Raw genomic sequence first — 20,261 nt, forward strand, 5'->3', positions numbered from 1 at the left:
TCCATTTTCAGGAGTTGTTTGTTGTTACTATTAATAATAGTAATCTATCAATCAATATGTAATTAACCGAATGGTCTAGCCAAGTTAATTACATAATTTGCCAGATTCTCCCAGTGCTTAAGGCACCAGCAGGGCATGAGGGCAGCACCTTTGACCTCCTTGGACATTGTCATCCCCTGTGGGTCGCTCCCGGTACCTTGGTGCCTCCATTACTGAGGAGATTCTCTTTCCTGTCTGCTTGATGAGGCCTGGCAGCAGGGAGGTAAAGGAGATTTGTAGTTATAAAGAAACCCACACGTGACATCGATAAACAATTACACAACAAGTAAATGGACAGTAGTTTTTATTTACTGAGCCAGTTTTTTCAGTGTTCAAGTACCTGATTGTTTTCAACAATACCGTGATTGAATCAACTCTTTCAAAAAAAATGAATCTAAAGTAAGTAACAAAACGAATGAGTCACATTTCAAGCTTAGTACCTCAGTGCTGAGATGCCTATTTTGGGGGAATGTTTGGTTCTTTTCTACTATGGCTAGAATTTCCAAAATTATGCATTATTCTTTTAAGGCTTCCAGTATGTTTAAAGTGAATCAATTCACTTCACCGTGTAAGTTGAAAGTGAATTAATTCTGTTTACTTTCTGATTGATAATTTGTCGATTGCGAAATGGAAAGCATTGCTATTTGTCTGCACATCTTCTGACTCAGTCAATTCTTACTTTGGAAAGAAGTCAGAATCTCCTTGAAAAAGGAAAACAGAAAATGTAGGAAAGTTTTCACTGTAGCTAATGACAGTAACTCAGTAAGTGATATTCTCTGGAATAAAGAAACCAAGTTGCAAAAGATTCTTTTTTTGGATGCTTTACAGAATAACAATGTCTATGACATTTCCCTAATTATTCAAGATAATTGTTCATGCCTTACCATCCCCATGGTGAAGAATGAATGAATCTCTAGATCCTAATAAGGATCACAAAGCATTAATGCTGGAGAGGTGGAAAAGCTCTTAGGATCTATCTAGCTAGTTATGTTCATGCTATTTTTAGCAGCAAAAACTTTTTTATATCAAGTTAAGACTTGTGTCATATGTGCTGAATAAATACTTTTTAATAAAGTTTGAAATGAAAATCCAGTGTGTGAACAGGCCATGGGTCAAATCATAAAAAGTGAGGGTCCACCCTCTGCTCCCTTCCCCTTCCCACACAATCAGTCTCTTGCCTCAGTCAAACTATCTGTATCCCCACAGAAACCTTCAAGCTCTGGAGGGTTTAGTTGGATCCCTCTTAATTCTGCAAGTGGGAAGACTGACCTGAAAAGTCTGAGTGGCAAAGAATCAGATTGCCCCTATCTGGTTAATTGCAAAGCCAGAACCAGGTAGAACCCAGTCATAGAACTGTAACCCACCTCTGTTCCTGGCCCCCACTCCCCTGGCACCCGGAATCCTAACAGGTTCTGTTCCTTATTCAGACTGCTTCCCTTGTCTCTGGCTGTCTCTCTCCCCTTTCCCTCCTATACACCAACACCTCCGTTCTTGAAGGTATCTTTCCTCCTCTGAACTACATATAATGGTCAGGAACATTCCTAAGGCTTTTGCATTTATAAAGAAGAAAAAAAAACCCTCTGTTGGCATTTCAGGTATTATGGCAAAGCAGTGCAGGAGGCTTTCCTGGCTAGGGGATTCTTAATTCAGAGGAGCCCTTTCTTCTGCCTCCAAGTAGAGGGCTGGCAGGACTGTCCTCAGATGAAAGAGTTAACAGTTCCGGCCCAGGGGATATAGCTGTAAAGTAGGAAGCCAGCTCTTGTCAGTTTTAGTACTCTAGGTTTCACTTTACACAGGATGAATGTCTGTGATTGTGTATGCACACACACAGGTCTTAAAATTTATCTCATGAGTATTCATAGAACGTGCAGATGGCAAAAAAAAAAAAAAAAAAATTACACTAACTGAGCATAATCTTCTTTAGAATGGTAGTTTCCAGTGACCTGAAAAGCCAAGAGTAAAAACAAGAAAGCTAAGACTTAAATCATTAAAAGTCAATTAAATCTGTTTACAGAAGAAGGTGCCTCTGAAATAGGCAGTGTCCATTTTATTGTCTCAAGACCTGAAAGAGGCTTAATAAATTCCCAGGATATTTTCATCAGTGACTAAATACAGCTCCTGATTAGAGGAATAAGCTCTCTCGTCTGTCTTCCAACGTTCCGTTATCCTTGCTGGCCCTGTGTTCTTTCTTTCCTTTTCTTTTCTTCCCCCTCCTAATCTATCCACGGGGCTCAGCTTTGGAAGAAACCGGTGTGTGAGGAGCGGCAGCCTCAACTCTCAGGAGGCTCGGGCTCCCTCCAGCACTTCTCTCAGGATGCGGTGTAACTTCCCCTGGAGGCTGAGCTTCTGAGAAATCCCTCATGCTGTGGACTTCACACTGGCAAGAACCTGGAAAAGAGCAATTAAAAAAAAAGCGGAGGACATTCAGCAGACCCCAGCTGTTCTCAAATAGTCAGCCCACTGCTGTGGTGGGAAGAGCCTCTAAGGGACCCGTGGGCACAAGTCATTTGTCTTGCTACATTTTCAAACTACAAGCTGGCTTCTCCTCATAAATAACTACTTTGATGAGTTAGTCAATTTAAAGTTCTGTAGAATGAAGAGAATACCCTGAAAAGAACTGACAACAACCTCTCAGTTTCTTTTCTTCAACTAACCAATCTGTTGTTAATAGTGGATGAACATACTCAACTTCACTTTGTTATATCTAATGTTTTCTCCCCCAAATCCTTAGGCAAAGTCCATTCTGTGATAGGGCCACTGAACCAATGAAGGAGGGTAGATGAATGAGAATATTGAATGGCAAATCTTGAGAATGACAACGAATATGATATTGAGACAGAGACTCACCCTGTTGCCCAGGCTAGAGTGCCATGGCATCAGCCTAGCTCAGAGGGACTTCAAATTCCTGGGTTCAAAGGACCTTCCTGCCTTAGCCTCCCTAGTAGCTGGGTCTACAGGCACTCACCCCAATGCCAAGCCAGTTCTTCTAGTTTGAGTAGAATCAGGGTCTTGTTCTTGCTCCCTGATCTCAAACTCCTTAGCGTAAGTGATCCTCCCGGCTTGTCCTCCCTGAGTGTTAGGGTTTCAAGTGTGACCTGCACCCCGCCAATATTGCCCTTTTATAAAAGAGCCATCACATGGATAAGAAGTAGATTTATTCTTGCTTAAGTGCCTCAGGCAAAAATAGGGCCAAAGGGGGAAAAGTACAAAGAAAGAAATTCAGAGGATGCCCCAACACTTTTTCTCTAGGGAAGGACCTGCCTACGAAGCGGTGAAATCCCTTCCATCCAAAGGTCAGTGGCAGCCCAAGATAGAGAGAGTATCACTGAATGGAAAGACATGGGACGGCTCGGCACCATGGCTCAAGCGGCTAAGGCGCCAGCCACATACACCTAAGGTGGCGGGTTCAAATCCCCAGCCCGGCCCGCCAAACAACAATGACGGCTGCAACTAAAAAATGGCCGGGTGTTGTGGCGGGCACCTGTGGTCCCAGCTACTTGGGAGGCTGAGGCAGGAGACTCGCTTGAGCCCAGGAGTTGGAGGTTGCTATGAGCTGTGATGCCATGGCACTCTACCCAGGGGGATAGCTTGAGGCTCTGTCTCAAAAAAAAAAAAAAAAAAAAGAAAGAAAGAAAGAAAGAAAGACATGGGACTGAGTGTATGACTTCTAAGGTCCCGCCCAACTTTAAGTCATTGCATTTTCCAAAGGGGATGAGCAGAGGTAACCAACCTAAATTCGATGATGTCTTTGGTCTTCTGTTGGTTGTTTGATTTTGTTTTTACAGTGGTGTTACCTTAAAGCAGTGGTTCTCAACTTTCCTAATGCCACGACCCTTTAATACAGTTCCTTATGTTGTGGTGACCCCCAACCATAAAATGATTTTCATTGCTACTTCATAACTGTAATTTTGCTACTGTTATGAATCAGAATGTAAATATCTGATATTAGGTGACCCCTGTGAAAGGGTCGTTTGACTCCCAAAGGGGACATGACTCAAAGGTTGAGAAACGCTGCCTTAAATAAAGCCCAGTGAGTTCCTTGGATGAAAAATACACATTTCTTATTTCAGTCCCAAAATATTCTTACAAGTAAGGACAAGAAAACGGCTACACAGTGACACTTTATTAACACATCTTCCAGAACACAGATTCTTTAAATGTGGTCTGTCAACATCTCACTAATTCTTGTCCTCACATTTCTCTTCTCTCTACAAAGCCATTAGCATGCTAGAGCATATTTTATTTCCTAGGACCAAACCCAGCCTCAGACAGAAAATTTATAAGGAGTTTTCATCACTTAGGTATCTCCCTTTGAAATCCAATAGGTTTTAATAAATAGATTTCTTTCTGCTTGTGTACCCCATCTTTACACCCCTTTTAGGAGCTACGTTCCTTTGTGCCTCAGTCTGTACTTTTATGAAATATCCAGAACATCAGCATAATACATAAAATCGGATTATGCTCAGCTGGTTGATTTCTTCTACGTATAAGATCAGAATGCTCTTCCTTGACCTGGCCCTGCACCTAGGCCAGTGTTTTCAAAATTTTTTTTAATCTCGCAGTACACTTGAACTTCTGTGGAACACTTACATTATGTTTCTCAAAAAAAAAGAGCGAGAAATATATATATTTACTGCAGTTTTAACTTCTTTTGAAACAATTTAATTAAGGATCTTAAAAATTTTCAGGGCACACCTAAGATTCTCTCACAACACACCAGTGTGTAGTAGGACACTGGTTAAAAATTGCTGATCTTGCCCGATGCAGTGAATCTTAGCACTCTGGGAGACCGAGGCAGGTGGATCACCTGAGGTCACAGATTCGAGACCAGCCTGAGCCAGAGCAAGACCCCATCTCTAAAAATAGCAGGGCTTTGTGATGGGTGCCTTTACTTAGGAGGCTGAGGCAAGAGAATTGCTTGAGCCCAAGAGTTTGAGATTGCTGTGAGTTGTGATGGCACAGAACTCTACCGGGTGACAAAGTGAGATTCTGTCTCAAAAAAACAAAACCATGGGCAACACCTGTGGCTCAAAGAAATAGGGCGCCAGCCCCATATGCCAGAATTGGCGGGTTTAAACCCAGCCCTGGCCAAAAACTGCAAAAAAAAATAAAAAATAAAAAAATAAACCCACTGCTCCAGGCCCTAGTTTAGGCATACTCAAACTTGGGCCCACGGGCCACATGCGGCCCACCTAGGACATGTATCTGGCCTGCCGAGCGTTTTTGCCACCGCTGCCTGTCTTGCTTAGTAGCTGACTTGTCCCAGGGCCCATAGTCCGGCCCTCCAACGGTCTGAGGGACAGTGAACTGGCCCCCTGTTTTAAAAGTTTGAGGACCCCTGCCCTAGTTAATGGCCACAATGCCTTTCATAGGAATATTGGTTGTACATTGCTCAGCTCTCACTGCTAACTGCTCCTCAGGGTGCCGGTGGCTGCTTTCCTCCATGCTGTTTGGATAAGGCTGTCTGCCTCCCTGGTTGCATCCTCCCATCAGCTGCAGCTGGGTCTGCCACCTCTAAAGCACTGTGGCTGGCTACTGTGGAGTGGATGTGAATGATCTATCTCATATTTACCTGAAGACGAACAAAAAGAGCTCTGGGATAAATGTTTGTGGAAAACTAGTATAAGTTCCATATATGACATTAACCAGATATGTGACTTAGAAAAAATTGCTTAAATTCTTTACGTTTCCATTTCTTCCTAAATAGAATGAGATATTGTCAATTTCTAAGGGTACTGGTCAAAAGGAACGACTAATACAAAGGAAGGGATTTGATAAGCAGCACACTTATGGAAATGCACGGTATTCTGATTAATTTTTACTTTTGCTTCTCCGACCCCAGGATCCTTCCTTTTCTGCTAGGAAGCCACAAAGTTTTTAGGAAAGCTCTCTTGCAGCAGCTTTATGTTTATAAAGCATGGCCTGGTAGTTAAATTATAAGCAAAGAACCCAGACTTGAAATGTAATTGTTAAAATTATCACTTTGACTCTCCTATTTAGAACATGCTTAAATATTTCATGAGTTTTGTAATATTAAAAACTGCTAAATACTTCATTTAGTTCCTCTAATTAACACCAAAGGTTCAAAGAGAACTGAATCAGTAATCACTGTGATTAGCAATGCTTCGGATAGTAATAAACTATATACACACTCCAGGTCCCAGCACCAGCCCTCATGGTAGTTCAGAAAATACTATCAGGTCAGCATGTATGGAAGGGCATTAAAATAATTTGCAGTGTAGTGTGGTGGTTAAACTTTGGGCTGTGAAGCCAGACTGTGTGAGTATGAATCCCAAGTCTGCTCACTCCTCGGTGCATGTACCTAAGCCTCAGTTTCCTCGTCTGTATACTGGGCAGAATAACATCACCTAGTCCACCGGGATATTGCAATATTCAAAGGCAACAGCTAGCACGTATGAACTGCCCAATCATAGTCAGAGCTTCATAAATGATTGCTGATACTGTTACGTGACTTTCGTTGACACCTCAATAATCGCTCCTATTAGTAAAAATTGGAGCAGCTCTTTTCTCGTGCATATCCAATAAAGGTCTGTGCCCTTCCCCGTGAGGTCTTCGTTGGTTTTATTTTGATCCTCTTTTCAATGCCAGCATGGGTGCTCTAACAGAGAATGCTGGAATGCTCAGAAATTTCCCTCTGTTTTTCACTGACCCCAAAACAGAGGTCTCTTTCAAAACACCACAGGCCTGTCAGGCGCTCATCTTTTATATTAGATTTTTCCTCTTTCGAGTTACCTTTATTCTTGTCAAAAAGGAGGTGGTGACTTTTCATAGCTTAGATCATTCAAACTAGCTGTGTAGTAAAGAAGGTCATGGCTCTTTTCAATGATTCTTACAAGAAGACGATTGGAAGTACAAACAAGGTGGGAGTCTTTACTTTTATTAACCTGTCACTTCAGGGGGAATGTTAAATGAATGTTAAAAACCCTCCTCACCTTTCCTACTTCTCTCCTTCTGGAGAGCAGCTGACACTTAGCCCTTTACAATAAACCACATATGAGTTAACCAAATACTTGGCAAGGGCACTTCAAGATTAACGCTGTCAGATGTAACAATCCATGTTTGGGCTGCTGTAAAAATATTCTAGTATTATAATTGGGTGACCCCTTGATCTTTATTCAAAAGCTAGATTTATCCTAGTGACAAGCTTTCATTTTCTGACATATCTGAGGTTTCTGTCCAATGTTAGGAGAAGCCTCGCTAAAACCACAGGGCCTATGTCCGGATAAATCAGTCACGTACTGTTACTGAGCTTAGACCTTTAATTATGGCATTGAAACTACTCTTCCCAGCTGCTTCCGTCTCCGTGCTGTAGGTAGTCTCTGCGTTTTTCTCTCTAGTACAGAAAGGATAACTCTACAACCCTCAAAATCTTACCCTGATTTTAATTCGGTATCATTCGAAGTACATCTTTCTATCCTCACTGGATATTCAGGTATAAATGGAAGAAAAGAAGGAGGATGGGGAATAATAATCATTCCAATTCCTCAGAAATAAAAGGCACCCTAGGAGAATTCTATAGACTCTTAAAAAGAAGTTAGAAAAGTGGAAACTCAAAAGATAGGTCTGGCACCATTTGTTTTTTGTAATAGAGCAAGGACAATAGGTATGATATCTTTACCAGTTTCCTGAGTTTATAATATTTAGTTTCCCCAGTGTTTATTCATAATTGTTACTGGAATACTTGTCAGTCCTCCATAGTGATTATCATCAAAGCTTCCAAAAAACAAAAAAAAGACCTGTGGGTTAGTTTGTGGTATGGTAAGAGCCGGGGCCTGGCACAAAACAAATAGGTTTTTGTTTCTGTTCTGCTGTGGATTCTGGAGACAGAAGCATCCACAGACTATGGCAAATCTGTAGGGGGAAAGTTGGCCTGCTGCAGTTCCTTTAAGAATTTTCTCCCAATCTAGCAAAGCACTGCTGTCTACAGGGAAGCAGAGCAGCCAGTTTCACCGAGCGAGCGTTCTGCAAAGTAGCTCTCTGCAGCTTCCATTCACCAACCCGTTACTAGCCCCATCTCAGCTCCCGATGCTCAGACTTTTTCTCATCTCTTGACTTGGTCCCTCCAACCTGTTTGTTAAATGCATGTTAAGCATACCTAATCCAAAAGCTAACATCCAGCGCTTCAAAATCTGAAATTGTGTGAGCGCTGATGTGATGCCACAAGTAGAAAATTTCACACTCCATCTATGATGGGTCACGGTTAAAACACAGTCAAAACCCTGTTTCATGCACTATTTTTTTTTTTTTTTTTTTGAGACACAGTCTCACTCTGTCACCCAGGGAGAGTGTTGTGGCATCAACACAGCTCACAGCAACGTCAAACTCTTGGGCTTCAGCAATCTTCTTGCCTCAATCTCCTATGTAGCCAGGACAATATGCGTCTGCCACTACCTCTAGCTGGGTTTTTTGGTGTGTTTTTTGTTTGTTTGTTTGTTTTTTTGTTTTTTTGTTTTTTTTAGTTTTACTAGAGACAGGATCTCGTTCTTAGTCTAGCTGGTCTTGGAACTCTTGAGCTCAAGCGATCCACTTGTCTTGGCCTCCCTGAGTGTTAGAATTTCAGCCGTAAGCCACTGCCCCCATCCTCATGCACAAAATTATTAAAAATATTCTAATAAAAAATCACTTTCAGGCTATATGTATAAAGTGTATATGAAACAAAATGAATTTCATGTTTACTTGGGTTCCCTCTCCAAGATATCTCATTATATATATGCCAATATTTCAAAATCTGAAAAAAAAATCCAATATACAAAATACTTTTGGTTCCTAACATTTTGAATAAAGAAGACTCAATCTTTGCCTTCTTTTCTAGACTCTGAATGCACATCTCTCTTCTCTTGATCATACATGAATCACTGGAAATTATAGAAAGAAAGATAAGGAGAGACTGAGGAATTCAGATCCTGGCTGTGGAAGTAAGCTCAGAGGCAAGCCAGAGAGAGGCCCATGATTTAATCCTCATATATTTTCATAGGAACAGCAAATTCAGATGTAATATGAATAGTTTGTCTATGTAACATCTACTAGGTAGATTTTTTTAAATATCCATATGATATTTAAAATCATATATATCATATATATGTAATAGCATATATAAATCATATATAATATCATATGGAAATTGTTATGATAGTATGTCAGAAGTGCAAAATGCACACTCGATTTCAAAGATTTAGTACCCAAAAAGCAACCCTCAGAATGTAAAGTATCTCATGAATAATTACTGATTGCATCCTGAAACGACAGCATTTTGGATAAATTCTGTTAAATAAAATATAATATTAAAATTAACTCCACTTAAAATCTGGTTATTAGAAATCCAACATCTGAAACACTGGTGGTGTTTTATTTAATTTCTTAAAATTTAATTTTAAGAAATTAATATTAAAATTAAATTTAAATTAATTTAATTCTTAAAATCTGGTTACTAGAAAATTTAAAATCACACTTCTATTATATACAAGCTGCATCTTCTCAAGCAGGTTAACTAATTTTCTATTCTGGGAAATGGGAATAATAATAGTCATTGCTTCTCAGAGGGTTTTTTTCATACCCTTGAATCAGCAAGTCAATGGTGTGAGCTGTCCTCTGAAAGAGGACCTGACCTTGAACCAGGCAGCATTCTTCAGTAGCTAACAATCCCCAGAGAAACCCAACTGAGAACCAAGCCGCCAATATTTCCAACAGCTGGAGGAGCGATTGCCTAGGAGGCCCACTGTGCCACCCACAGTTTCTGTTTGCACAGTGGAAAAACCCTTTTCTGGAAAATTAAGGGAAGCTAGAAAAAGGAAAGCATTAAATTTCTTAATCCAGACACTTCTAGTTCACACAATTTCAAATATAGCCACGGTCACTTTCTTCCACGGTCATAGAATGAAAATAAGTTTCCCCTGTGTACATTATTGGGCAGTCTAGTGATATTCTTTCTTGAAAATACAGGTAATCAGACAAAACCTAAGGGTGCTTATCTTTGAACTTGATAAAGTGTGTGTGATAGGGCCATTAGGAAATATTCACATGTCTAATAGCTGTAAATAAGCTCACTGTTCAAATAAGACAACAGTGAAAGGCAAAGAACAATACTAGACAATATATATGAAGTACCCAATGCATAGTACAGAGAATTTTTCATATCAGGTAGAAATGACAAGGGCTGAATAAATTGACGGCTTATAAAAGAGGCATGCCAAGCAGAGGTAAAATGAGCAGGACAGAGATATGAATCAACATGGGTGTTTGCATGATGCACACAGACCAATTTGTCTGGAGTGAAGGTTCCTGCTGGTTAGCATGGGAGATAAATCTAGAAGCATGATTGGAGGCAGACTGCAGTGGAACAGGAATACCACCACTTCTAGGAAGGTAGGGTGATACGTGAACAGACGCTGCTTGAGAAGATCAATTTGACAACTCCCAAAAAACTCTAGCTCTTCTGAGATTCTTCATCCTGTGCAAAACGGTGCTGATCTCAAAATTCTTATCCTACATGGTCAGTGAGAGCTTTCTTACTTTACTAAAAATCAGGCCTTCAACATATGAGAGGAGGGTCTCAATGCCTCCTTGAGACAGAGATTTGTTTCATGATACATCACATAACATAATTTAAAAAAAAAAAAAAACATATTAGTATCTGCCATTTCCAGTTGAGGAGGCTGAGCTAACAGATCTCATATAGAAAGACTAGAAGACCAATCTTATGAGATTAAGTGGTTTTTAGATGCTTCTAAAGTTGAATTAAAATGTCAAATGATGACAAAATAATTAGGACATGGTGTGAGATCAACAAACAGTATCTTAGGATACTCAAAGATTCTTAGAAGTTCTTTCCTTGTTTTTATACAAATGGTGTTAGATCAATAATATGACATCTAAAATATAAAAATAATCTGCTTTTGGACACCGATAAAGAAAGTGTGACTGAAGGAAGCTGAGCTGCCTGTATAAGTGGATTAATCTCTTCTGACTTTAATGGAAACACAAACTTTATTTATCAAAACACATGTTTTGCTTAAAGTGCTACAAACCTACATTGTCTTTATCCTGTAATGAGGTCTGTGTCTTGTGTTTGCTGTTGGTTTTCTTAGACTCAGATCAGCCCCAAAGAGGGGTGGCAGGTGTACAGCTCAGCCCAGGACCCTGACGGGCGCTGCATTTGCACGGTGGTTGCTCCGGAACAAAACCTGTGCTCCAGGGATGCCAAAAGCAGGCAGCTTCGCCAGCTGCTGGAGAAGGTAAGTGCTCTGTGGCCCCCGTGCATATGTCTGCTGACATTGAGGAGGGGCCTTCTGATTTTGTGCTTGTTCTCAAATAAGCTTTCTCCTGCTCTGTGAAAAGGGGTACCTCAAGCTTCCAATGATATTTTCATATTTCTATGATTTTTTACTATTCCCAATGTTGCCTTCTTAAGACTGGTTCTCCACCATAGGTCCTTCTTTATATGCAAGTATTAAGGAAAAAAGCAAGTATTATTCCCATGCAAGAAAGCCAGCCTCAACTCTCAGGATCACGCCAGGCTCTTTGAGCTCATCCTTCCGAACCCATTAACAACCTTGCAAGGAAGTTAAAATAATGGCATACAACATGAAAGCAATCTGGACCTATAATGAATAATTTCAAGTATTTATCATCATTCTAAAAGTCATTCCTTTGAACATTAAGATCTTTGATTTCATTCAATAGCGTTCTCTACTTAATTTACATGAGCTGGATTCATAACAATCAAATGCAGAATGCTCTTAATTTATCCTCTTTTGCAGATAAAACTAAGCTCATGAAAGCTTATTTATGTTTCGTTGGGGGTGGTGTAAAGGGGTGGGGAAGAACCGATGGATTGTCCTTTCAATTATCCTCATTCAGACTTTCACTGTGCTGGGTTCTGAATGGAGGAGAACAGCTGGGATGGCCAGATTGATGGAAGGAGGACAGCAGGGTTGAATTTTAAATATCATCAAGGACAATGAGATAAATTAGGAAGTATTTGTTTTAGAAGGCATCATGCTCAACAATTCACTTTGTACAACGTCATTTCCACGATCACCTACACTTTCAGGTATCAAATAGGAAATTGTTAACAGAGAATAAAGAGAAGACAAAACATGGACCATCAAGCTTGTTAATGTAGACACTCCTAGTTTACACATTTCAACTCTGCCATGGTAACTTTCTTCTAGTGCCATATAATGAAAATAAGTTCCCTCCATGAACATTATTCGGAAGTCTTTTGATGCTCAAAGATTCTAAGAAGTTCTTTTCATGTTTTTACACAAAACTTACTCTATTTCTCTTTCCTCTCTCCTTGGAGCAATCATTACCTATGGATCACCTCTGTTCTTTAGTCTCCTTTTAAGATATGATTCCATCCTCCCTGCTCCCCTAATTATCGGTCCCCAGACAAGAGCCTGATATTTTCATTCAAATGCATGAATCAAGTTAATATGCCTCTTACCTACTAGAAATTGTGACATATTGAATGATAATTATTTTAGAGTACTGTTTTCCAATCTTAATTTCCTTTGTTCCCTCAAAAAATTAAATATATCATTTAATTTTATTTGATTACTAGGGAAATTAATTAGGTTAGTAAATGATTTAATATTTTACATCCAGGTAGGCACAGTGGCTCACACATGTAATCCTATCACTTTGGGAGGATCACTTGAGCCCAGAAGTTGAATACAAACCAGAGCAATATGGTGAGATCCCATCTTTACAGAAAATAGAAACATTATTTGGGCATGGTGGTAGAAGCCTGTAGTCCTTGGTGCTAGGAGGCTGAGGCAAGCAGATGGCTTCAGCCTAGGAGTTTGAGGTTGCTGTGATGGTGATGCCATATGCTTAACCCAGGCAACAGAGTGAGACTCTCTAAAAAAAAAAAAAAAAAAAAAAAATTACATCCAATTTTGCTTTTGTATTAAATTGTGTTTTCTCTCAGATTACTGACATTCTGCCTTGATATTCTCCACCCATAATTTTTTTTCTAAATCAGCTATGGTGAGAAACATTTTCTTAGATATCATAACTTTATCTTGTGTGTTACTGTTTTTCAATACAGTATTGCATACACACACACACACACTCCTACATTTTTCAAAAAGTCAGCTGAAAAATATCAAATAACATGTGAATGTCAACAAGGAGGTTAACGCCCTCTACAGTTTAAAAAGGAAATACATGTCATAGCTTTGCGTAAAGTAGGAAGTAGTAAGAGATGAATTAGACAAAAAAAAATATGAATAGATTTATTGAAAGCAATTCTGGAAATCAAGATGACCACTTCATCCACTATGTGATATATATTAATGTTATCTGCATTACTCCAAAAGAATCATACTTTTAAAGTACCTTAATACTTAAATGATGAAACCCAAAATTTGTGAACAAAATTGAGATCACCACAAGTTAGATATATTAAGCTTACCATATGGGAGTTTTGGGATAAGAGAAGAATAGTAAATTGGATACACTATCTCCTGGTGGCCTGAAGGATGTAAGTAGGGCTGATTTGCTACACTGATACAAAGAAAAGACACCTGGAACAAGCTTTCCATTTCAGACTGAGCCAAGCCCTTGCTGAATTCTCTATAGCTCCACATATATCCAAGGTACCTGAGGGCAAGCAGGGGTGTGACCTCTAAACAGGCCATCCACTGTAAACAGCCCATCATTTTTTTGTTAACCAAAAGAATTGATTGATTTATAAGGAAATATTATTAATAAGAATAACATTAATACTAATGAAAATTATTATATTTTCATAAGATATTTTTACCTACTTTATGTATTCCTTATAGAAGAAATAATTATCTGAGTTTACATCACCAGTTTGCATTGGTGCTTTTTGAGGTTAAAAACTTTTTAATGATGCCTAGCTAGTACATTGTGGAGTCTCTGTGTTTTCTTTTTCTTTTTTTTTTTGAGACAGAGCCTCAAGCTGTCCCCCTAGGCAGAGTGCCATGGCATTACAGCTCACAGCAACCTCCAACTCCTGGGCTCAAGCGAGTCTCCTGCCTCAGCCTCCCAAGTAGCTGGGACCACAGGCGCCCGCCACAACGCCCGGCTATTTTTTGGTTGCAGCCATCATTGTTGTTTGGCGGGTCCAGGCTGGGGATTCGAACCCACCACCTTAGGTGTAAGTGGCTGGCACCTTAGCCAGTTGAGCTATAGGTGCCGAGCCGAGTCTCTGTGTTTTCAATAACACACTCATATCATAGAGAATGCCTTTAGAGTTACCCACACTTACTTAAACAACGCTCTGTCCAAAAGTCTTGACAAGTAATGGGTATGATTTCACAGGATTTCACTTCTTAGTATGCTGAAACTAAAATTTTTCGCCTAAAAAGACAATATAGAGAGACACTTGTTAACTACGTACCTTCTCTGTATAGCTGAAGATGTTCTGTACTGTCTAGATGGGTCTTTCCTTAAATACATTTAAAAAACACTGTATATCTGCAGTCCCCAAACTCCAGGCAGCAGACCAGGGCCAGTCTGTGGCCAGGGAGGAACTAGGCTACATGGCGGGAGGTGAGCGGTGGTGAGGAAGAGAAGCTTCCTCTGTATTTACAGCTACTTCCCACTGTTCACGTCCCACCTAAGCTCCATCTCCTGCCAGATCAGCAGAGGCGTTAGATTCTCAGAGCAGCATGAACCTGCTATGAAGGGCGTACAGTGAGGGATCTAGGTTGCACGCTCCTTCTGAAAGTCTAAGGCCTGAGGATCGGGGGTTGGAGCTCAGGACAGAAGCAACACACTTGGGTGTCATTATTTCCGATCTCCCAGACGGGACTGTCTAGCTGCAAATAAACAAGCTCAGGGCTCCCACTGACTCTGCATTATGGTGAGTTGTATAATTATCTCATTCCACTACTAATAATAGAAAAAAAGTGCACGATCAGTGTGATGCACATGAATCATCCCCAAACCATCCCCCTCCTCACGCTGGGTTTAGAAACAAAATGTTCTCCCATGAAACTGATCTCTGGTGCCGAAGAGTTTGAGGACCACTATGGTACATGATACTTCACTCTTGAAAATTTTCAACACACAGTTTAATACTAAAGGTTCTGTGAACTCCCACAATCAAGAAATCTCTGTTTATTTTTGTTAAACCCAAGGCTATCAAAACATAGTGAACCATAGGACTTTTCTCAAGGGTCCCCCGCACTATGAGTGAAAGTGAAATCTAAGTTACTTTGTATTTAAGTTCAGAAAGGCCTCCGATATTTTATTTAAATAAAGAACAAGGATAAAGAGTTCAAAAGAATTACCAATGAAGGGGACAGCCTTGCTAAACCATGTAAAGCAGGTCTAACACAAGGACAGGGACAGAAAGACGAAACAAAGAACAACATCAGAGATGAGCAGACTAGAGAGGGAAGCACAGCCGCAGGTCTCCTACAAGTGTAGTTAGGGATGTCCAGTCTTATGTATCACCAGGAAACTGCTGCTTGGTGGGTCTCTAACCAATGAAGAGTAAACAACCTTGGATACAGCCAACAGGAAAAGCTTAAGAGAGTTTTTTAAAACTCAAGAGAGACTAGAGAGAGAAGCACAGCCGCAGGTCTCCTACAAGTGTAGTTAGGGATGTCCAGTCTTATGTATCACCAGGAAACTGCTGCTCAGTGGGTCTCTAACCAGTGGAGAATAAAGAACCTTGGGTACAGCCAACAGGAAAAGCTTAAGAAAACTCAGAGCCAGATCCTTTCCAATGAAACAGTTCTGTCTCTGGTTGTTACCCCAAATGTCGCTCTGACAGTTAAACCTGATTCTGTGATATGGAAGGTCACAAGCAAATCTCAGCAAAAATTCTCTCAGTGCATTTTCCCACAACACAAACGAATTTGAAAATTAACTTGATAAGGTGAATCAGAGGCAAAAACAAAAGAGGCCACTTTAACTTTATCTAGAATAACTTCTGTCACCCATCATTTTCTGATTCTATGAACTCTTTCTCAGTACATGGAGTTATGTATATTAAGAGGTGATCAGCCATGCCACTGATGGTGTCTTCACAGACAAAGGCCATATGTAAATGAGTAGACAGTTTTCTTTTTTTTTTTTTTTTTTTTTTTGAGACAGAGCCTCAAGCTGTCCCCCTGGGCAGAGTGCCGTGGCATTACAGCTCACAGCAACCTCTAACTCCTGGGCTCAAGCGAGTCTCCTGCCTCCGCCTCCCAAGCAGCTGGGACCACAGGCGCCCGCCACAACGCCTGGCTATTTTTTGGTTGCAGCCGTCATTGTTGTTTGGCGGGTCCAGGCTGGGGATTCGAACCCGCCACCTTAGGTGTATGTGGCTGGCGCCTTAGCCGGTTGAGCTATAGGCGCCGAGCCGACAGTTTTCTTAATGCAAATGGATTTTCTTTATTCATGCTTAACTGTAAATTAAGTTAGAAAATTATTTTGAAAGCACTGCATTTATCCACGATGGAGTTATCATGCTTTCAATGTTGTCTCAGTAATTTGGGTCTGCACTAAAGATTAAAGAAAATGAACCTTTCTCAATATCAGAATGATAGCAAGTTAAAACACATTTGATAGTCATACAATTCTGTAGCCTAACCCGTAACAGGAGGGAAAAATTCTTTGTAAAATATTAAAGTTCTAATTAACACATTGTACTATTAAAAACCCAAGATAATTTTACTCAACAAAAATATTTATTGAACCCTAATTCTGTGCCTGGTTATGTATAAGGTTTTGTAAATAAAAGACAGGAATGAGACACAGCTTCTAACCCCATGGAGCTTACCGCTTCCCTGCTCCTACCTTGAACCCTCATTACACAGTTAGCTTTAAGATAAGCTAGACAGTGACAACGTCCCAATAAGACAGAGTTCATGTAGGGCAGGACTGTGGATCAAAATAGCAGAAGAAAAAGAAAAAAGAAAATTGATTTTGTCTAGCATAAAAAGTAGAACTGAGACAGTCCCCGGCAGTATTTGCTGAATATCCCCGTTCTGAGAATGTTATCAACAACCTTGATCTCTTGACAGCTGCTGATCCACTAACTTCTATGACTTTACCTGGTAACAAAAATTTATGTCTAAGCAAATCGTCCCTTTGTAACTCACAAATTTTTTTCAATGAAAAGAACTTTGAAGTGATTATATGCCTGAGATCTGTTCATTAAAAAATAAATGGAATAATATTAAAATATATGAAACAAAATGAAATTCATCTGAAATTCCACCACTATGTTTTGTGTTCATGCTTTCACATTTTCATTTACGCAAATAAAACATGCAATCCTGCAAGTTGATTTATACATATACTATGTAGATGTACACATACCCAGGGATCTTTTTCTATGATATTTATTTCTTACCCTGGAACTAATATTAACAACTAAACAGACATTCTTCTGATCCTTCTATAGCTTTCTTCGTGATTTTTCGTTTGTACACTCTTTTTCCTTTTATTAGGTGTGTGTCTGTGTATGTATTTGATTGACATAGAGTGAAAGGATCATATTATATAAAAATCTTTACGTTGGCTTTTCTCATGGAAATCTTTCCACAATAAGCAGTGCTTCTCAAACTTTAATACACACGGGAATCACTTGGGGATCTGATAAAATGCAGATTTTGATTCAGTAACTCTGGGTGGGGCCTGAGATTCTGCATTTCTGATAAGCTCCTCTGAGCCAAAGTTGTTGCTTAGAGACCATCCTTTGAGTACCAATGGTCCACACATCCGTCGTCTTCTTTATAACGGTTGATTCACATTCCCTTCCTCAAGATTCAGCAGTTCCCCCATTATTAGAAGATTTCACTTTGTTTTCAGGCTTTTGCTCCTGCAAAATTTAAAGCAGCCTTTATTCACCCTCTCATTTCTGCATGTTTTGTAGGGTAACTAACCTCTTTTCTTCTTCTGAATTGCCCAGGGTTCAATGAACCTGGGATGGTGCCATCAGCTTAACCTGTGTGTATGGCCTGTCTTGGTACAGCTGCCATTCTGCAGGTGATCAGGATGCAGGCTAATTTAGGTGATGCACCACTGCCACCTTGGTCAATTCAGTCTCACCCCCAGGAATACTCAAGACCCATCATGAGGTAACTGTCCTGGAAGGGATTCAGGTCTGTGGGAACTTCACCACTGCCCACAACTGCTGATTATCCCATATCTCTAAGAGGTCAAGTTTAGTACATTAAAAAAAACTCATTTTTTACATTTCATAGCATGGGGTATTCTAAGCTTACAAAACCTTGAAATGAAGATTCTATTTATGAAATTTATTTTTCCAATGTATTAAACTCATCACTCATTTGTATTCGGTCCTTTGCAGAGCTAGAATGCCCATTTAAAAAAATGTCCTGTCTAGGTATAATTTTCTCTTCCTGAATTCATCATGAGGAATTGTTCTTCTGAAAACAGCCCATGTGTGGAAGACAATGACAAATTGGAACTTGCAGCTCTTTATGCGAATGCCATTTTTGCTACTTCTGCACTGATTGCGTGTAGCTGTGTCCAGGCAATAACGTGCAGCTCTGGTTCTTTTTCAACAGGTTCAGAACATGTCCCAGTCTATTGAAGTCTTAAACTTGAGAACGCAGAGAGATTTCCAATATGTTTTAAAAATGGAAACCCAAATGAAAGGGCTGAAGGCCAAGTTTCGACAGATTGAAGATGATCGGAAGACACTCATGACCAAACATTTTCAAGTAGGTTTGACTCCTGCAATCTTGTCAGTCCAGAGACACTGAGTAGGGTGGACAGCCAGCAGGGCACTCAGCTGGAAATAGCTGTGCCCCAGCCATATGTGCAAAGCTAAAGGCTCCGGGGGGTTTCCATCATCTCTCCACTGAAACTGACCATTAGCTGGTGGGAATGCACAGAAGCCGTCCTACAAAATGAAGCTCATTCTCCCATAAGTAGGTGGCATTGGGAGGTAGTTTTACAGATGCTTTAAGACAAAAGGAACTCCCAAGGAAAATTAATAATTAAATCATCAAAGTTTTTCTGATGGTTTTATGCCCTGCTAATATGAGGAGAAATGTAGAGGAGATAAATTTTTAAAAGAGGCAATAATACCATTAATAAGAGCGTATCAAGAGAGTTGCTTCATAATTTTATGCAAATAAAAACTTTTTCTAGAGTATAAGCATTTTATTGGCAATTATCTAGAAACACTGACAATGGAGGGGAAAGAAAGCATGCTACGTTGACTTTTACTAACTATAAATGAAAGAGTTATGAATTTTAAGGAAAAATTCTTGGGCTGATAATGCCATTTGAGTCTCTATTAAAATTTAATTAACTAGGTTTCAAAGGCACAGCACATAGGTTGATAAAACATGTTATGGTTTCCCACTTAGCCTCTGTTTTCCCTGCCAATTAGGGAGTGAGATTCACCGCCGAGGTTGAGGGAGTGGACCTGAATTCCAGGACTCGGTCAAAGGAAGAAGTGCTTTGTACATGTCGTGGTGACAGGGGGTGCAACCCAGGAACAGGCACAGAGTCTCTGCGTCACACATTTTAATGTGGCGGAAAGTTTCCCAGTTTCATAATTTCTTTTTTTTTTTGTGGTGCTCAGGAGAGGAAGAAGTGTAGAAGAAAGTCATGCACTTAACCAGTTTTTAAAGTTTTACTAGAAGGTCACAACAGAAGAGAAAAGGGGCAAGAAAATTGACAGCGTTGACAAGAAAAGGGACAGAAGTGAAGAATCGTGAGGTTTAAGGGGAGAGAGAGGTAACCAAAGCCAGAAGGTTAAAAAATCAGAAACAATTAGAATAAGACTAGAAGATACAATAAATTTAAAGATTATTGGAAATGAGAGAATGAGTGAACAGAATAGGTACAGGGACATGCTAAGCAGAAAAGAATATAAGGCTGAGGAGCAAAAGAATTCATTGTAACCAGTATTCATTGAGCACCTACCGTGCACAGGGAGCGGTGGGTGCATCTCACCTAATCTCCCTCCTGTGAAAGACGACTCACAGGCCAGTGGAATTGATTAATAGAGTCGTAAACTTTAGTTAAGAGCACAAAGGGAAGAGTGATTAATTTTGTTGAAAAAAGACCAAGGGTAGGGTTATGAGATTTGGCAGTACACGTATTTAAGAAAGCAGTTTTGGTTCTACCTGGTACTAATTACGGGGGGGTGGGGGTAGGGGTCGAGATAACCAGAGATTTTCAATGTCAGTTTTCAGTGGGTTGGGTAGACAGTAAAGCAGTAATGTGAACTCGGTGCTGAGTTCATCAGC

General features: G+C 40.0%; 1 protein-coding gene across 3 annotated transcripts in view; it reads left to right on the forward strand.

The window, feature by feature from the left end:
* The window catches only part of OLFM3 (olfactomedin 3), a 203,571-nt gene that overhangs the window by 157,732 nt on the left and 25,578 nt on the right, over window positions 1–20,261 (forward strand). For all 3 annotated transcript variants that reach the window (XM_003784104.2, XM_003784103.2, XM_003784102.2), the window contains 2 exons: window positions 11,145–11,291; window positions 18,564–18,719. In XM_003784104.2, the coding sequence (XP_003784152.1) occupies window positions 11,145–11,291; window positions 18,564–18,719 (303 nt within the window). The remainder of the gene's footprint in view (window positions 1–11,144; window positions 11,292–18,563; window positions 18,720–20,261) is intronic.

Source organism: Otolemur garnettii, unplaced genomic scaffold (assembly GCF_000181295.1).
Source record: "Otolemur garnettii isolate 467f Iridium unplaced genomic scaffold, OtoGar3 scaffold00010, whole genome shotgun sequence".
NCBI classification, from domain to species: domain Eukaryota; kingdom Metazoa; phylum Chordata; class Mammalia; order Primates; family Galagidae; genus Otolemur; species Otolemur garnettii.